The sequence below is a fragment of the Megalobrama amblycephala genome, linkage group LG18, assembly GCF_018812025.1.
Source record: "Megalobrama amblycephala isolate DHTTF-2021 linkage group LG18, ASM1881202v1, whole genome shotgun sequence".
Lineage (NCBI taxonomy): Eukaryota > Metazoa > Chordata > Actinopteri > Cypriniformes > Xenocyprididae > Megalobrama > Megalobrama amblycephala.
The window spans coordinates 39,140,774-39,159,187 of NC_063061.1; the positions used below are offsets into that span (position 1 = coordinate 39,140,774).

Here is an 18,414-nt window from a genome sequence, read left to right on the forward strand (position 1 = left end):
TGGAACGTCATGGTTTAAAATTTCGTTATAATTATGACGTATTTGGACTTAATTTCGATTTATGTCCTAATTATGATTTACAAATGCGTGATTTTTTTCTCTAATGTGGCGTAAATTGTTCCATATTTGTCGCGATCGCGCGCCCGGAAACTGACAGGAAAGGGCGCGAATTACTGAGGTAAGACTCTTCACGATAAATAATAGTATTATCTTTCCTGATGGTTTGCGAAACCATTAAAAACTGAATATTGAGTGCTTTATGACGTTTGGTTGGGGGTCAGGTACAGGTAAGCTTGTACATGTGTGCTTCAGACGAGAGATTTCATTCACTATAGCAATGTACGACTTTCTGATTGTTGGTTGATGCACAAGTTTATTAAAGAAAACACGATGTTGAAATTTTGATGTGAAAATTACGACTTTTAAATGCTCGACTGACATGAAACAAAACATTCATCATGTTAACAGTACATCATTTATACTTTATTCATTGTATTCAAATATGTCTACACGTTTGTGATTTATTTTTAAATAAAATAATTCCACTCTTGTACATATGCTTGAGCAGCAAAGCTAACTACATGGTGACTATAGAGGTGAATATTATAGCCATATGTACATCATTTAAGCATAGGTTATTGTACAAAGATTTTTAATTTTTTATCATTTACTTATTTTTCAGCTGTGGAGGTGAGCTGTAATCTGTACATACACTCTCACAAACACACAGTTTTGTCTCATTAGCCTTAATCAACCATATACTGTACATGAACTACATTCCATATTTATGTTTTTCTCAGATGCGCTCAGAGACACATGATAATGTTCTGCTCGTTTTCTGTTCTTTTGCAGGACGTCACAAATGCAGATGGATCACTCATTGTCAAGCCACCGAATCAGTGACCCTTAAATGTCAATCAGACTTTCTCATGGCAGCTGGAGCATCAACATGACCTGCTTCTGCATCGCCCTCATGCAGATAATCCAGCCGTTTTGAGGGATCATTGCAGTCCTACATGTCAGGAATCGCTTTGGAGAGCGAGCAGTCTGTGGCCTCTTCTTTAGTGCTGGATGATCCAGCATCTTCAGAGCTTGTGTTCTCTTTCTCCTTTTCACCCTCTGTTGTTTCTTTCTCACCCTCGGTCTCGACAGGCAGCAGTGGGGTCAGATCCAGGAAGGGTTTGTGGCGTGGAGTTATGGGTTTGACTGTGTTTTGGGCTTGGATTTGGCTGTTATCGCTTACTGGCTTTGGTTTAAGTTTTGGTGCATCTGTCCGGGTTGAAGTTGATTTTACAGCAGCATCTTTGACAATCGTCGGCAAGTTTTCCTCCCATGCTGGACAATCATCACTTATTTCAACAGGTAGAAACTTTCTGAAAAGTCAGCGTCGTCAGCAAATGGTTGAGGATCGCTCGCCCGTTGTTCTGTACGTGTTGGCGCAGGTTCTTTGAAAGTAACCCGAGGAGTCCTGACGACTTCAATCTCTTCTTCTCTCTCCATCCACTCGACAGGTTCGCAGGGTGACGAAGATGCGCTGTTTCTAAAGAAATCTGTGATTTCTTCCAGCTCTTCTCCATGATTTTCCACTTCCGTTGTGTGGCATTCCACAAATCCAGTGAGACTGAAAGGGTCATGCCGTTCTTCGGGACGCCTGAAGTCGTTCTCCGTGGCTTGAGTCTCAACCTTGAGCACGAACTTCTCCAGATAGCCTCTGTCCCCGTAGTCGGACTCTTGACTGTGGAAGGATTTCTCAGAGGTCACGCTCTCGACGTCATCGTCCTTCTTCTTCCTGGTCCCAACGGCATCCGCATACAGATCCGAGTACAGAAACGCCAAGGCTTTGGGCTCCTCCAGCAAGTTGAGGTCGATGATTTTCTGAGGACCTTCGGGAAGGTATATGGGAGTGAGGACTGTCTCCTCGCTTCCAAACAAGGCGCTGCCGCTTTCCTTTAGAGAGGATTTGGAAAGCCCCCTTCCCTTTTCGCCAACACTCGCAGCAATATTGAGACTGTGTGGCTCGCCGCCTCCGCCGTAAAACACATCGTCCAAGTCTTCGCCAGAAATGTCTAGCATACTCACAGCTGAGGAGACACCGGGGCCTGGTTCCACATCAGGAGCATTATCGGCTTCTTCCTGTGTGATCTTTTCCTCCGTTTGCTGCTGGGCTTCTTCAACAGGCGCCACTCCCGATGGCGCTTGATTGTCAAGGAGCGTGAACTTCTCAAAGTAGTCTTCAGCTGTCGCGCCTCTTCGAGGCACTTGGACATGAGGGAATGAGACTAAGGGCTCTGGTATCACTGAAGGGATCTTCTCAGTTTCTGAATGAACATCCAGCTCGGGTTCATCTGGGATCTCTGTGGATTTCACGGTAGGTGTCTCCTCAAGGTAGTACAAATTGTCTTCCAGACCTTTGCTCTCCTCTTCGTCCACCATGGACACTTTCGGCGAAGCGATGATGTTTAGTATCTCGGATCCTTCAGAGACTAGACTGAACAGACGCTCTTCTTTTAGATCTGCTGTTTTGTGCTCCTCTTCCGGAGTCACATTAGGCATGGATACTTCAACCATTGCCGGTCTCTCTGCTTCCGCCAGGATCTCACGACTGACTTGCGGAAGAGTCTTTGTTTTCTCAGATCTTTGCTTTTTCTTCCTTCTGCTCATCAGTTCTTCGTCCATAATGAACACAATCCTGCCAGCCGTTCCAGAGGCGCAGGGAGAGTATGCAGGTTCTGCATTGAATTCGGAGGCCCACGGCGTAGAGCAGCGGCTGGAAGCGGTTTCCCAAACAATCCCACTGTCCTCGCTCTGGACCGTGACCATGGAGAAGGATGGATCCATCATCAGGCAGTGGAGTTTGGGCTTCACAGCACCATCCTGGACAACCTCTCTCAGACTGCAAGGTATTTCACACCATTGAGAAATTTCATTAGTCTGATATTTGTGAAGTTATTGGAAAAGTAATGCATGTAATCCTACTCGTGAAGATCCCTGATCTCCTCTAAGCTCTCTGTAATGTTCTCACCTGTTGCTCAAATCCTCCAGCACGTCGTTCAGCGGTTCCGGTTCCTCCGCCGCCGTGTCGTCCTGCAGTGCTGTCATCTGGCTCTCCGGATCCATTATTTCCATTGTTTCCATTTTCTAGCAGGCTGCATTAATCAGAGGCGCTTCGCAGGCGAACGGGTCACTCTCTTCATGTCATTTCAGCTGTGGGAACGTTCTCTTGCTCAGCATTATCTGTAAATAGCCTGACACGGGCGTCCCGTCTTCAGCTGCAGAATGCAGTGAGGAGGCACAAGTGCATCTACTTGCAGGTGTCACTGTTTCTCAAAAATGAAATTTTTAATTGTGCTGGAAGACTTTGGTAAGAGTTGTGCACCTTTATCTGGTGCCACATTATGAAAGAAGGCATTGGGTTTTTTGCCTCTCCTTGCCAAACCTAAAAATACTTCAGAGATACGTGAGCTTCTTGGAGGCGCTGCGGGTCACGACGAGTTCAGGGGAAACAGACTCTTCGTAGATGTTTATCACCATTAAACTGCAGAAGTCAACAGACCAATCAGAATGAAGTACGGCATCAGCGGCGTCACCCTGAGATCCGGTTGCTTCTGAAAGGCTGTTTTTGGGTGTTGTGTTGCAGCGGTAAATCAGTGCAAAAGCTGATTTTATTTGCTTTTACATCTTTAGATTTATTTTGAATCGCACATTTTCCCAACGAGAGATTCTCTTGTGAACTTTTTAGAGTTCACATGGTTGTGGAAAGTGTAAGAATTGTGAAATTTCTGCTGTAAATACATTCTTATTCTGCTCAGTTGTAAAATATTGAATTGCTTTTGTGAGTGTATAAACTGGTGAAAATGTGTGCGAAGAAAAGAAAATCAATCTGAACCTGTTGAAAGTCTAAAGATGCATTTAAATCTGTTCATGTGTGATGAAAAACAGATGCAGGGTTCCTGATTCTGCGTCACCTGCTGATGTCTGTCACTGCAGTTATGTGTGAGTGTGTAACACAAGATCAGGTGAAATCAGAAACTGAGAGTGTGTGTGTGTGTGTGTGTGTGTGTGTGTGAGAGAGAGAGAGAGAGTGTGTGTGTGTGTTTGTAAATGATGACAGAATTTTTTATTTTTTTTTTAGTTTTATCTCTCTTGAATATTATTCAGCCTAATTAGGCTACTATTTACAAGGATTTCAAACTGAATTTTTGACCATAACATGATGAATGGACAAATTAATCGTGTGTTGCATTTCCGGCTCGTGTCCACTAGAGGGCAGAAGCAGACGCACTGGATGTGAGTGTTATGATCGCCTTTACTGACTTTAAATCTCGTGAAGCTCCACTAAAGCTGTTCCTGTGCGATACCATGACACACAACATGCAGTATTTGAAGCTCTCGTGTCGGAAGCTGCCCACTGTGTGTCAGGGTGACGGCCGGAAGTGACGGAACACGTGTACTGTACTGTCCGTGATGTCAGAGTTCAGCGCGAAGCAGAGTGACGCGAGTGCGTGATGACGTCGTGCGGCGAAGCGGAGATGATAAATGAGATGACAGACAGAAGGAGGGAGAGACAGATGTGAGAGAGCTGGGATAAATCATCTGATTGATCGCGGTGAAATCGCCTGATCGCTGCGGGAGGAGATGCTGAGAGACTGCTGGTGTTCAGCATCACTGCGCGTCTGCATCTGCACGCGATGTGTTGATCATCTGCGCGTCTAATTCCTCACCATGAACCGCGGCGTCAAGCGTCAGCGCGCGAGCGGAGCGACTCGATTCACGGACTGAATCACATTCGAGAGAATCGCGAGCAAATCAGCAGAAAACAGATCTGTGAGCCAGCAAAATGGGGTATGTTACCATGATTCTACTGTGTTTTACTCCAGCTGCTGTGGAAGCTCGTTCTGCCTCATGAGAAAACAATCACGCTTTGGTCAGTCATAATTATGACATATTGTTAGACGAAAAGTCGAATTGTGACGAGTCAGAAATAGAAATGATAGATAACAGAAATTATTTCGACTTTCATATCATAATTATGGCTTCCCATGTCATCGTTATTATTTAGTTTGTCATAATTATGATTTATCACAGCATGATTGTGTTTTCTTATGTGGCAGAAATGGGTTTTTAGGTACTTTGACAAATAAACTCTTGTCATATTTACTCTCAGATCGTTCATAGAATAATACCGCGGTGTTACCGTGTGTGTACCGTGATACCGTCGCGTGGATGCTCTAGTCTTGGAGGAGTTTGACTGTCATCATTCAACTTTTATGTCATAATCATGACAAAAAAAATCAAAATTATGACATAAAAAGTTAAAATTTACCATCGTAATTATGACATGAAAAGTTAGAAATTGACGTAATAATTATGACATAAAAAGTAGAAATTTACCATCGTAATTGACATACAGAGTCGAAATTGACCATCATAATTATGACATAAAAAGTAGAAATTGACGTAATAATTATGACATAAAAAGTAGAAATTGACGTAATAATTATAACATAAAAAGTAGAAATTGACGTAATAATTATAACATAAAAAGTAGAAATTTACCATCATAATTATGACATAAAAAGTAGAAATTGACCATCATAATTATAACATAAAAAGTAGAAATTGACGTAATAATTATGACATAAAAAGTAGAAATTGACCATCATAATTATGACATAAAAAGTAGAAATTGACGTAATAATTATGACATAAAAAGTAGAAATTGACGTAATAATTATGACATAAAAAGTAGAAATTGACGTAATAATTATGACATAAAAAGTAGAAATTGACGTCATAATTACGACATAAAAAGTAGAAATTGACCATCATAATTATAACATAAAAAGTAGAAATTGACCATCATAATTATAACATAAAAAAGTAGAAATTGACGTAATAATTATGACATAAAAAGTAGAAATTGACGTCATAATTACGACATAAAAAGTAGAAATTGACATCATAATTATGACATAAAAAGTAGAAATTGACCATCATAATTATGACATAAAAAGTAGAAATTGACGTAATAATTATGACATAAAAAGTAGAAATTGACGTAATAATTATGACATAAAAAGTAGAAATTGACGTAATAATTATGACATAAAAAGTAGAAATTGACCATCATAATTATGACATAAAAAGTAGAAATTGACCATCATAATTATAACATAAAAAGTAGAAATTGACGTAATAATTATGACATAAAAAGTAGAAATTGACGTAATAATTATGACATAAAAAGTAGAAATTGACGTAATAATTATGACATAAAAAGTAGAAATTGACCATCATAATTATGACATAAAAAGTAGAAATTGACCATCATAATTACGACATAAAAAGTAGAAATTGACCATCATAATTATGACATAAAAAGTAGAAATTGACCATCATAATTATAACATAAAAAGTAGAAATTGACTATCATAATTATGACATAAAAAGTAGAAATTGACCATCATAATTATGACATAAAAAGTAGAAATTGACGTAATAATTATGACATAAAAAGTAGAAATTGACCATCATAATTATAACATAAAAAGTAGAAATTGACGTAATAATTATGACATAAAAAGTAGAAATTGACCATCATAATTATGACATAAAAAGTAGAAATTGACCATCATAATTATGACATAAAAAGTAGAAATTGACCATCATAATTATAACATAAAAAGTAGAAATTGACGTAATAATTATGACATAAAAAGTAGAAATTGACCATCATAATTATGACATAAAAAGTAGAAATTGACCGTCATAATTATGACTTGTATCAGTATTTTGGCTTTCATGCATGAGTTAGTCTGTCAGTTTCATCTTCTGATTGAGGGAAGCACATGAGGCGAGGTGTGCTGGTCAGTCCTGAGCTCAGTGGTCATGAGGTCAGTCATACGCAGCGTGTCGGTGTTATGTTATGTTGGGCTGTTTTCCCTCCACTTTCCCGGCCGGAGCGAGGCAGTGTTCCAGGAGCAGGGCCAAAAATAGCAGCGGTATCTGAAGTGTGCTTCTCTCGAGCAGCCGAACGCAGGCCGATTGGCTCAGCCCCAGATGATGTCATCACTCTGCGTGATGATGTCACGGTGAAGTTTATCGGAGGTGTGATCGGCTCTGAACCCGTGTGAGCCCAAATATTTGAAGTTTGTACTTCAATAATCAATAACTTTCACGGTGCTCTGGGTCACATGACATGCAGGTAAAGAAGGTTCGTTTTTAAGATTTCTGTTAAATGCAGTGTATGTAAATAAAGTGAAGTGCTGATTGTGAATCGCTGCTGTTACGATCAGAATGAACAGATGTCCTCTGATGAATCCGTTCAGATCTCCTTATTCAGAGGAAATCTTTCACATGAATGAAAGAAAACCTGCTTCCACAGCAGTGCTGGAAATGACATGTTTAGATGTTTGTGCCGGCGTGTGATTGGTTGGATGGTGACTGCACTGTGAGCAGATGGACCGGCTCACCCTTGGCCTGTGTGTGTGTGTGTGTTCATTAACACAATGTGTGTGTGTGTGTGTGTTAGAACTGCTGATGTCAAAGCCTCATCAGCCAGTTTGACTTTTATCTGTGTGTGTGTGTGTGTGTGTGTGTGTGTGTGTGTGAGAGAGAGAGAGAGACTCACACACGTGTTTGAACAATGCCTCAGTGTGTTGTAGTCAAATTCAGTGATAGCCGTGTGTGATAAGAGCTGATTTCCTCCAGACCACACACACACACACACACACACACACACACACACACACACACACACACACACACACACACACACACACACACACACACACTCACACACACACACACACACGTCTCACAGCTCCGTCAGTCTGTTATGAACTGAATCTCGTCACACTTTATTACCGTTTCTCCATCATCATACAAATCATTTGGAATAAACGCTGCAATATTCCATAAAAAACAAGGATTGTCCATTTCAGCTCTTAAAGATCCCGACAGAGATGTGTGTTAATGTGATTAATTACAGGATAAACGAGTGTGTGCCGTTAAACAAGAGCCGTGAGACTCCGGAGACTCGATCCGTCTGACCCACATTCACTCCTTTCCTCCTCGTCCTCCAGCGATTCACTGAACAGAACGTGATCGGCTGTGATTAACTGTATGTGAGCGTCTGCGGTCGCTGGGATAAAGCAGATAAGATGAGGAACAGGGAAGCTCGCTTTGCATGCTGGGATTTCCGTGCGTCCGCTCGTGGCAGACGGCACCGGCCAGATAAACTGATAACAAACGCGGCTCTTATCTAGACACAGATTAACTCTAGTCCTGGACTAAAGCGATGTGTTAATAGTCATTCTCACAGAAAATCCTTCATAATCCAGGACGAGTCCTAATCTGACTGTGTGGATCGGATCTGTCAGCTGATGTGAGGGAGGATTGTGGGTAACGGGGGCTGTGGTTTGTGTTTCCTGCAGAGAGCAGCCGATCTTCAGCACCAGAGCGCACGTCTTCCAGATCGACCCCAACACCAAGAAGAACTGGGTTCCCACCAGCAAACACGCCGTCACCGTCTCGTACTTCTACGACAGCACCCGCAACGTCTACCGCATCATCAGCCTCGACGGGTCAAAGGTCAGGCCGCTTGATCAGCCCAAGTACTTAAAGTCCTGCTGAGATCCCGTTGTTCATGAAGTCATGCACTGCAAAAACCAGCACAAATAAACACACATTCTTAAATCAAGATATATTTACTAGAAAAGCAAAATGAATAAAGATAATAAGTCTTGTTTAATGAATTGATGAATATTTCTTCCATTTATTCCTTAAACTTTCTTTACTCTTAAAAGCCTCGTTCACACTGTCAGTCCAAATCTGATTTTTGTGCTTATCTGATAGGAACCTGACCGTATTTAGAGAGTGTTAAAGGGTTAGTTCACCCAAAAATGAAATTTCTGTCATTAATTCCTCACCCTCATGTCGTTCCACACCCGTAAGACCTTCATTAATCTTCAGAACACAAATTAAGATATTTTTGATGAAATCCGATGGCTCAGTGAGGCCTGCATAGCCAGCAATGACATTTCCTCTCTCAAGATCCATTAATGTACTAAAAACATATTTAAATCAGGTCATGTGAGTACAGTGGTTCAATATTAATATTATAAAGCCACGAGAATATTTTTGGAGCGCCAAAAAAACAAAATAACGACTTATTTAGTGATGGCCGATTTCAAAACACTGCTTCAGGAAGCTTCGGAGCGTTATGAATCAGCGTGTCAAATCAGCGGTTTGGAGCGCCAAAGTCACGTGATTTCAGCAGTTTGACACGCGATCCGAATCATGATTCGACACACTGATTCATAACGCTCCGAAGCTTCCTGAAGCAGTGTTTTGAAATCGGCCATCACTATAATAAGTCGTTATTTTGTTTTTTGGCGCACCAAAAATATTCTCGTGGCTTTATAATATTAATATATTAATTTGCGTTCTGAAGATGAATGAAGGTCTTACGGGTGTAAAACGACATGAGGGAGAGTAATTAATGACTGAATTTTCATTTTTGGGTGAACTAACCCTTTAATGACTAAAAAAATCAAGATTTGTGCAAATCCGCTACATTCATATGTTTTGAAATCCTATTCAAATCTCATTTCTGGAAATCAGTTTTCAGACTGCACTTTTGCAAGCTTTGTCTCTTTCTCTGTCATGTAAAACGTAAACATGTCAGATGTTGTTTTAGGAAAATGTGCTGAAAGTCGCTGCAGAAACAAGTTTGTGTTGTTGAGCAGAAAATGACAATATGATGGACACGTGTTGAGACCGGTGGAGACGACGGCAAGTAGTCCAGCGCAGCGACTGCACATCGTCATGATGTAAATTACACCGCTTTTAAATCGCTAATCTGAAAGTGAAAGTAAAGGCATTCACAACAGTGCGGAGCAGAGCAAGTGTTCTCAGTCGATGAACTGAAACGGACACGCACCGCTATGAATGCCCGTGCGGACGTGCGCATTTTACTTTCACTTTCAGATTAGCACCAATTCGGGGGCAGTCGGTTGAATGGTTGGTTCATTATTATTATTATTATTATTATTATGAAAACACAGTAACTAGAAAAACACAACTAACCCTTTGCAGGTTTGCTGTTAGCACTGGGTTTAAATCCAAAATATTGCCAAATAGCCACTTTTACATTTCACTTTGAAACCGAATCTTCCGCCATCGTCTCGTCAGTCGGCTCCTCTCTGACTCCTGCTGCTGATCTGTGCTGCGACTCGCGCTGAATCGAGCAGATGCGTTCAGTTTTTAATTGTAGTGTCTGTTCTCTAACTGAACTAAATGATTTTTATTACTGTAAATAATCTAAATGACGGTGGGGGCGGTGCTGAACACCGACTATCGCAGCAAGCCTAATGTAAATAAGACAACATCTGCATTGCAGTCCGCTACATCTTGTTGCTGTTTGTTGTTGTTTTTGGCGTACGCCTACCAACGCAACTAAACAAAATAATTTACTAGAGGTTCTGACAAAATGTTAATTGCTGCAATCTATTTAAAAATGTTTAATTCATTTGAATTATTATTATTTATTAATTGTTTTGAGTGAATGATTCAATGACTCACTCATAAAGAGTTTCATTACTGGTTGAATGAGTGTTTTTAAACGAATCTCTTGAATGAATGATTCCATCACAGATACATTTTTTAACAGTCACAGGTCGCCACCTACTGGTGTACCGATATAATCTTTATTTGAAGCGTCAAGTTGCTTTGAACAGGTGATTTGCTCTATTTTGATCACTACTGTAGATATCAGTGTTTATATCTGAACTATAAACTTTTATCCCAGTCCCATAAATGAAATCTGACTCCTGCTGCTGATCTGTGCTGCGACTCGCGCTGAATCGAGCAGATGCGTTCAGTTTTTAATTGTAGTGTCTGTTCTCTGACTGAACTAAATGATTTTTATTACTGTAAATAATCTAAATGACGGTGGGGGCGGTGCTGAACACGACTATCGCAGCAAGCCTAATGTAAATAAGACAACATCTGCATTGCAGTCCGCTACATCTTGTTGCTGTTTGTTGTTGTTTTTGGTCGCCTACCAACGCAACGTCATTGCCATAGAAACCAATGCAGATATTCCGGAAAATGAAAGCGCGTCACGAGACACACAAATCAGATCTGAACATTTGTGATGCACCGTGTGTAGATCAGGATCCAATCAGATACACGAATAATCGGTTTTGGACTGACAGATCATAACCGAACCTTCATCAGGAGCGCTGATGAATGTGAACATGATGTTCTGTGTCCTGCAGGCCATCATCAACAGCACCATCACCCCCAACATGACCTTCACCAAGACCTCGCACAAGTTCGGGCAGTGGGCCGACAGTCGGGCCAACACCGTCTACGGCCTCGGCTTCTCCTCCGAGGCTCATCTCAGCAAAGTCAGAGCTGCTTCTCACTCATTATGACAACAATGATTTCAGTCAATTCTCATGCAGATTCTTCAATCCAAAGACTGATGTTGTTTTCAGCTGATGCTCTAAACATTATTTGTAGCTCCTGCCATCCAGTATTTACAATAATCTTTGATACTTTTTGATATAAAACAAAATCTCAGCGTTCAAGTTCTTTAATTACTAAATTCAGTCAATAAATGTGTTTTTGTGGCTCTTTAATGTGTGCTGACAGACCGCTGGACCGAAATAAACATGAATGAACAGCAGAAGCAATGTTGAAAGATACAGAACAACTTACTGAAGTGAATCATGTCTCGTGTAATCCATCAAAGAGTCGAGTCAGATTGACTCGAGATCAGAACTGAATCGTCCAGCTGACGTGTCTGTGTTGTTTTCCGTCTGTCTGTAGTTTGCTGAAAAGTTCGCAGAGTTCAAAGAAGCCGCGCGGTTGGCGAAAGAGAAATCTCAGGAGAAGATGGAGTTGACCAGCTCGCCCTCACAGGTATGAACCGCACCAAACCACATGAACCTGTCTGAACTTCTGCTGTACTTGTCAAACTATTTACTTCCTCAATCACATGTCTCTCAAGCGCAAACCGGTCTCGTGCTTTCCGCGCTTAAAGGTAAGGATCAAACGCTCATGTAGAACATCCTCAAAACCTCCGAACCCAACCTGTGAGACCCACAATCCAGTTAAACCATCCTACAGGATCCAGCAGCTGAACCAATCCATCCCAGACTTCCCTTCAATCCCAACGCGAGTCCTTCCTGACACTCTAGCACCCCCTGCTGGACGATAACTGTGATTAATGCTCACTTTATTATCATGAGATGTTGTCATTTCTCTCATGATGTCGTTTAATTCTCTGAAACAAACAGATCCGGAGTGCGTCGAAGGTAAGACTGAAGCAGACGATCCTGAACTTTCACCCCTGATATTATTATCACATCCGCTGAACTTTATTCATTGGTTTTGTGTTGTAGAATATGTTTTCATCGTGTCAGTGCTTTATGTCATAATTCCTACTAGAACAGAGATTCATCCTGCCAAGAAGCAACACGTTTTTCCAGAAATGGTTCATATTTGTGGATGTGTAAAGACTGATTCATTTCTCACGACGATCAAGCACACGATGTGTTTGAACTGAATTTGATGCTGATTTGCTCTGCGTCTGAACAGCAGGATGAATGAGATTATTTTACGTTGGGCGAAACATGCATAAATGGTTCTTCAGCTACATGGTTATTAATAATAATACGTTTAATTTAATTATTTTCCAAAGCTGAAAGTGCTTCACAATCAACACAAACAGGACAAATACAGTATAAACTATAGATAGAGTATAACGATTTTTTGTTTTGTTTTGTTTAAAACAGAGATCACAATTCTCCCATGATTCTGAACACACAACTAAACAAAATAATTTCCTTTAGATTCTGACAAAATGTTAATAATATTTAATAATGTTTTATTCATTTGAATTATTATTATTTATTAATTGTTTTGAGTGAATGATTCAATGACTCACTCATAAAGAGTTTCATTACTGGTTGAATCAGTGTTTTTTTAAACGAATCTCTTGAATGAATGATTGAATGACACTTGTCGCCACCTACTGGCGTACCGATATAATCTTTATTTGAAGCGTCAAGTTGCTTTGAACAGGTGATTTGCTCTATTTTGATCACTACTGTAGACATCAGTGTTTATATCTGAACTATAAACTTTTATCCCAGTCCTTCTGTCACAATCTGAAAAACTGTTTGTGAAAACACTGTTTGTGAAGCGGTTTCATACCTGTACATGACAACGGCTCTGGATCAGAGATCTGAATGTTCGCAGTGATCGGACTTGTCAAAGGTTAGAGTCGAATCGCTGTCATTGAGGGTGTTTGAATCGAGATTGTGATTGAAGATTTCATTCATCTCTGCTGTCGTTCTTTGTACACTTTCCAAACCATGATTTTTCTGGTCAAGCAAAAGCCACGTTTGGGTTTGATCTGAATGTGTCAGAATGATGTTTCAGGTGTTTGTGATTGTGTTTTTTGTTGGTTTGTTGCGACAGGAATCGGCGACGGGCGATCTTCAGTCTCCCGTGACTCCAGAGAGCATCAACGGAACGGACGAGAGAGTGACGCCCGACGCCGCGTTCAACGCCGAGAGCCGCACGGAGCTCAACGCCGTGCCGTTCCCGCACAGGTGAGCCGATCCTGCGCTTCATCCTCTACTTTAAATGAAAGCGCCGCCGTCTGCGTGTCGATTAATGTGTTCATCCATATTTCATGCTCCGCTGACCTCCCTGGACAACATTACATTAAAACACTGTGTTAGACAGACATTAAATATGGATGAAAAGGCACTTAAATCATTGCCCATGAGAAGCGCTTGGAGCCGATGGCGTCTCTGACAGTCACAATAACAGAAGCTTTACTGGGAGTGTTTGACGCTTATTATAGTGAAGTTCACAGTCGTGAGTGTTTGATGTTAAACGTGTGTGGAGCTTCATCAGTGTGTGTATATTCGTCTTCATCAGCGTAGATCTGATCCTGCTACAGCTCACAGGCGAACACCGACCCTGCTTCAATGCTGCTGTTTGTTTGTTTGTTTTATTTATAGAGCACAATTAAAACAACACCAGGCTGACCAGTGCGCTGTACAATAGTAACTAAAGGAGACCAACAGCACAAGAAGAAATAAATAACAAATAAAACTAAAATCATAGGCAAGAAACCCACTTTGTTCACTCAATGTGCCAAATGCCAACTCTAATAAATACAATTTCAGTTTTCTTTCAAAAGAACCCAATGTAGGTGAAAGTCTAAGATATAAAGGTAAAGCTATTCCCACTCAAAACGTTTTTAATCTAGTCCTAGAATCATCTGGTCTGATGACCTTCGGTTCCTTTGAGGTTTATGTAAATGCAAAAGATCAATCAAATAAGAGGGAGCCAAATTGTGCAGGACTTTCTAAACTAAAATGAGTCATTTAAAATCGACCCTGTAGTGAATTGGAAGCCAGTGTGAAGCAGCTAAAGTGGGTGTTAATGCTGTTGTTGAACGGACGCTCATCTCTGTCGTCTTCCCGCAGCTCCACGTCCATCACCAAACACTGGGAGGCCGAGCTGGCGGCTCTGAAGGGAAACAACGCTAAACTGACGGCCGCGCTGCTCGAGTCCACCGCTAACGTCAAGCAGTGGAAGCAGCAGCTGGCGGCGTATCAGGACGAGGCCGAGAGGCTGCACAAACGGGTCAGGCCGCACTCAGCTTCTCTTCACATGTCAGTGTTATTCAGGCGGTGCACCAATACATGAGCGACACGACTCTTCTGGAAGAGCATTTCGTTTCTTTGTGATGTCACGGTGGTTTTTCTGTGATGTCATAGTTTATCTGTGATGTCATAGTGGTCTGGGATACGTGTAAGACGAGAAACGGAGTGAAGCTCTGAGAGTGTGGGATGTAGAGGGCTGTAGATGTGAAGAAGATCAGGAGCAGGATGAGTGAGATTATGAAGAGCTTTGAATGTGTGATCGCTGTAAGAGCCGGAGGAAAGAACACGAGTTCTGAAGCAGCTGGAGTTTACACAGATTAGGGTGGAGGAACGTGCATAAATAAATAAGGATCGCAGAGCTTTTCATTGTGAGGGAGGACCGAGACGATTAATGTTACGAAGGTGAAAACCTTTTTTTGAGTGCAGCTCATGCTTGCAGGGCTGAATGATTTGGGAAAAAACTGAAAAGTTTGGGTGACACACTCTGGTTAACTGTTCAAGAAACAACACTGACCGTTACCCCTCTGGTGCTCTTCAGGCATTTTTGTTTTTTACAATTTATTACTTCATTGGAATGGTACGAAACTTGCTGTGATTAAAGATTAAAATTTACTGTCATCGTGCCGAGTACAAGTTCAGAGACGATGAGTTTAGCATCTAACCAGAAGTGCAAATGGCAGCATGTTTACAAATGTGTGTGTGTGTGTGTGTGTGTGTGTGTGTGTGTGTGTCAGGTGACGGAGCTGGAGTGTGTCAGCGGACAGACGGCCGGCATCAAAACACAGAAGACGGAGCTGAACCAGACCATCGAGGAGCTGGAGGCCGAGCTGAAGGCCAAGGAGGAGGTCAGACGGTCACTCAAACACACATCAGCTGACTTACACACAAACCTCGTGGTGCTGAGCCCATTTCTGCCCCACAGGAACTGGAGAAGCTGAAGGAGGAAGTCGAGAACGCCAACCTGCTGCAAATGCAGAAAGATTCGCTCGCCCAGAAACTGCAGGTGAGTAACGCGAGCGGCGCCTCCTTCAGTCCTGCTGCGAAGACGCTTCTCACCTGTTTCCTTTCCTCAGGAGACGCAGGTGAGGAACGCGCAGCTGGAGACGCGTCTGTCCGATGTGGAGGAGCGTCTGGAGAGCAGCCGGCAGGAGGGCGAGAGCTTCCGGAAGAGTCTGCGCTCGCTGCTGGAGCTGCTGGACGGGAAGATCTTCGAGCTGACCGAACTGAGAGACAGTCTGGCCAGACTCCTGGAGGACGGCAGCAGCTAGAGACGCTCTCCGGTCACGTGATCATCTCGTACCGCACACGCATGTCCACGCAAACACACACCGGTTCCTCTGACACGTGCCTGAAGTTTACAGACACACACACTCGCGGCTCGACTGGGCTGTGAAATTGCCTTCACTCATCTCAGATTTCACACGCAAACACCGTGAATCTCATCCGTGGCGCATTTTATACTCCCGTTTCCGACCCACGATGCAAAGACTGCGTTTCCGACGACGGAGTTCCGGATTTCGTCCGAGAAAACCTTGTACTTTTTGACTCTGACAGTGTTTTCTATAGAAACTCCAGGAACTGATGATGTCTGGATGAACTGCGTTCAGAAACACTCTTCCACTCTTGAACTTCCACAATCTGAGCAATACAAGAGAGAAACACGATCAGGTATTTTCTGTCTCACACACACTCTGAACCGTCTTTCCTTTCCAAATCTTTTTAGATATAAACATGACAGATTTTTGGTGCACTCGTGTGACGCGCCGTTCTTTGGGATTGAGGTGAAATTACACATTTTGTTCTTTATGAAGAGCAGAGGTTTACTTCCTACTGTATGATTTCTGATTATTTATTGTAAAAATCTCATATATATCTATATATTCTAATCACAGTGGCTGCATTACGTAGATATTTCAAGTACAAACATGTTTGTTTTCATTTTTTCCCCCTTTGTTTTTATTATTTGCAATGTGGAAATATGGCTGTTTTGTAAATGTGGGGATAAACTGGCAATATTTTTGAACTATTTAAAAGGGAAACCGTGTCAAAAGGGAATCGAAACATGACTTGGTTTTGCAGAGAGTGTTTTTCTTTGCCAAATCTCTTCTCTTGTACAGAGGAAGTTGCCTTTGGTACTGAGACGCATCAGCGGTAGCGAACTGTGGGAAACTATTGCCAAAAACCAGTGACTGTGTGACGACGATCCTCTCGCGTGTGTTTGAAGAACTTCAAGGGCTTGTTGCGCTAGTTTCTGACACACTGGACGGCTTTATTATTATGTTTAATTCATGAGCCCATGTGACACTGTGAGGCTCCGATACCTTTGAATAATGATATTGATTAAACCACACACTTCAACACAGTTGTAATTATGAGTTTATAGTAAAATTAAAGTGGAAAAATCGTCAAACACGGTGTTGTTTTTCTCTTTGTGAAAGGCTGAACCCAGAACAGACGTTTGTAGTGAACGTGTCACATTTCTGTGGAAGCTCGTTTCTGCCACGAAATAATCAAATAGTAATTCTGACTTCTAACAGTTCTGACTTTATTCTCGCAATTGCAACGTTTTATCTTACAATTTTAACTTTTTTCTTACAATTGCAATTTTTTGTTTGTTTTGTTTTATCAAACAATTTTAACTTTCTTGCAATTGAAACTTTTTATCAAACTTTTAAACTTTTTTCTCATAATTGCGATTAACAATTTCAACTTTTTATCAAACAATTTTAACTTTTGTCTCATAATTGCGACTTTTTTCCTCACAATTGCAACTTTTTATCAAACAATTTTAACTTTTTTCTTGCAATTGCGACTAACAATTTTAACTTTTTATCAAACAATTTTAAGTTTTGTCTGGTAATTACGACTTTTTTCTCACAATTGCGAATTTTTATCTTAAAATTTGAACTTTTCTCACAATTGACTATCAAATTTTAACTTTCTTTTTACAATTGTAACTCACAATTGCGACTAAAAATTTTTTAACTTTTTATCAAACAATTTTACGTTTTTTCTCACAATTGCAACTTTTTTTCTCACAATTGGGACTTTTTATCAAACATTTTAACTTTTTTCTCACAATTGCGACTAACAATTTTTTAACTTTTTATCAAACAATTTTAAGTTTTTTCTCACAATTGCGACTTTTTTCTCACAATTGCGACTTTTTATCAAACAATTTTAACTTTTTCTTGCAATTGGGACTTTTTATCAAACATTTTAACTTTTTTCTCACAATTGCGTGAAATAAATGTGAGTTATAAAGTCCAAATTGCAAAATATAAACTCAAAATTGCAAGAAAAAGTTTTGAAAAAAATTGTGAGATTTAAAAAGTTGCAAAAGTCCTAATTATGAGATATAACTTTTTTATCTCATTGGCAGGAACAAGCTTCCATATATTTCACGTCCCAATGGAAAGAAAAATAATAAACTATATGGATTGTTTTGTGACATTATTTTCATGACGTTCAGTTTGTGTTCAAATGTGGCACTTTTCCTCTGGTCCTCACCCGAATCAGTCATGTGACTTAGAAGGAATACAGATCATATGGAGGACTGGTATGGTGAGATGATATCTCTCTGTTTTTGTGTTGCTTCTGGAGCTGTTTGTTTGAACTTCCTGCTAAACATCTGCTTTATGTTCCACTGGAGAAAAGGTTTGGATCGACATGATGACGAGTAAATGAATTATTCATTACGAGACACTAAATCAGGTTT

General features: G+C 40.9%; 2 protein-coding genes across 4 annotated transcripts; one reads left to right on the plus strand and one right to left on the minus strand.

Moving 5' to 3' along the window:
- Positions 1 to 461: 461 nt before the first annotated feature.
- si:ch1073-398f15.1 (cardiomyopathy-associated protein 5) lies at positions 462 to 3,372 on the minus strand. The gene is made up of 2 exons (XM_048167190.1): positions 3,023 to 3,372; positions 462 to 2,893 (listed from the first exon to the last, which is right to left on the minus strand). The coding sequence occupies exons 1-2, from the start codon at positions 3,133 to 3,135 to the stop codon at positions 1,351 to 1,353; spliced, it is 1,656 nt and encodes a 551-aa protein (XP_048023147.1). The 5' UTR covers positions 3,136 to 3,372; the 3' UTR covers positions 462 to 1,350.
- A 421-nt stretch (positions 3,373 to 3,793) lies between these two features.
- LOC125253274 (homer protein homolog 1) lies at positions 3,794 to 17,106 on the plus strand. 3 transcript variants are annotated; one of them, XR_007181400.1, is made up of 10 exons: positions 3,794 to 3,993; positions 8,436 to 8,592; positions 11,283 to 11,414; positions 11,839 to 11,931; positions 13,495 to 13,628; positions 14,517 to 14,676; positions 15,431 to 15,541; positions 15,619 to 15,699; positions 15,770 to 16,364; positions 16,814 to 17,106. XR_007181400.1 is itself a non-coding variant. In XM_048167192.1 (9 exons), the coding sequence occupies exons 1-9, from the start codon at positions 3,929 to 3,931 to the stop codon at positions 15,962 to 15,964; spliced, it is 1,128 nt and encodes a 375-aa protein (XP_048023149.1). In that variant the 5' UTR covers positions 3,794 to 3,928; the 3' UTR covers positions 15,965 to 17,106. The 3 variants fall into 3 exon arrangements, 2 of the variants coding, with proteins under 2 accessions (XP_048023149.1, XP_048023151.1); XM_048167192.1 differs by having other exon boundaries at positions 15,770 to 17,106; XM_048167194.1 differs by lacking the exon at positions 3,794 to 3,993 and adding an exon at positions 4,113 to 4,842 and having other exon boundaries at positions 15,770 to 17,106.
- The last annotated feature ends 1,308 nt before the right edge of the window (positions 17,107 to 18,414 follow it).

What these genes read in the sequence shown, in the direction of transcription:
- LOC125253274 (XM_048167192.1), top strand. Translation starts at nt 3,929, where the DNA reads ATGAAAAACAGATGCAGGGTTCCTGATTCTGCGTCACCTGCTGATGTC. An exon ending in CCGAGAGGCTGCACAAACGG is followed by an intron (nt 14,677 to 15,430) that starts GTCAGGCCGCAC and finishes TGTGTGTGTCAG; the next exon opens with GTGACGGAGCTGGAGTGTGT. An exon ending in CGCTCGCCCAGAAACTGCAG is followed by an intron (nt 15,700 to 15,769) that starts GTGAGTAACGCG and finishes TCCTTTCCTCAG; the next exon opens with GAGACGCAGGTGAGGAACGC.
- si:ch1073-398f15.1 (XM_048167190.1), bottom strand. Translation starts at nt 3,135, where the DNA reads ATGGAAACAATGGAAATAATGGATCCGGAGAGCCAGATGACAGCACTG. An exon ending in CTGGAGGATTTGAGCAACAG is followed by an intron (nt 2,894 to 3,022) that starts GTGAGAACATTA and finishes AATACCTTGCAG; the next exon opens with TCTGAGAGAGGTTGTCCAGG.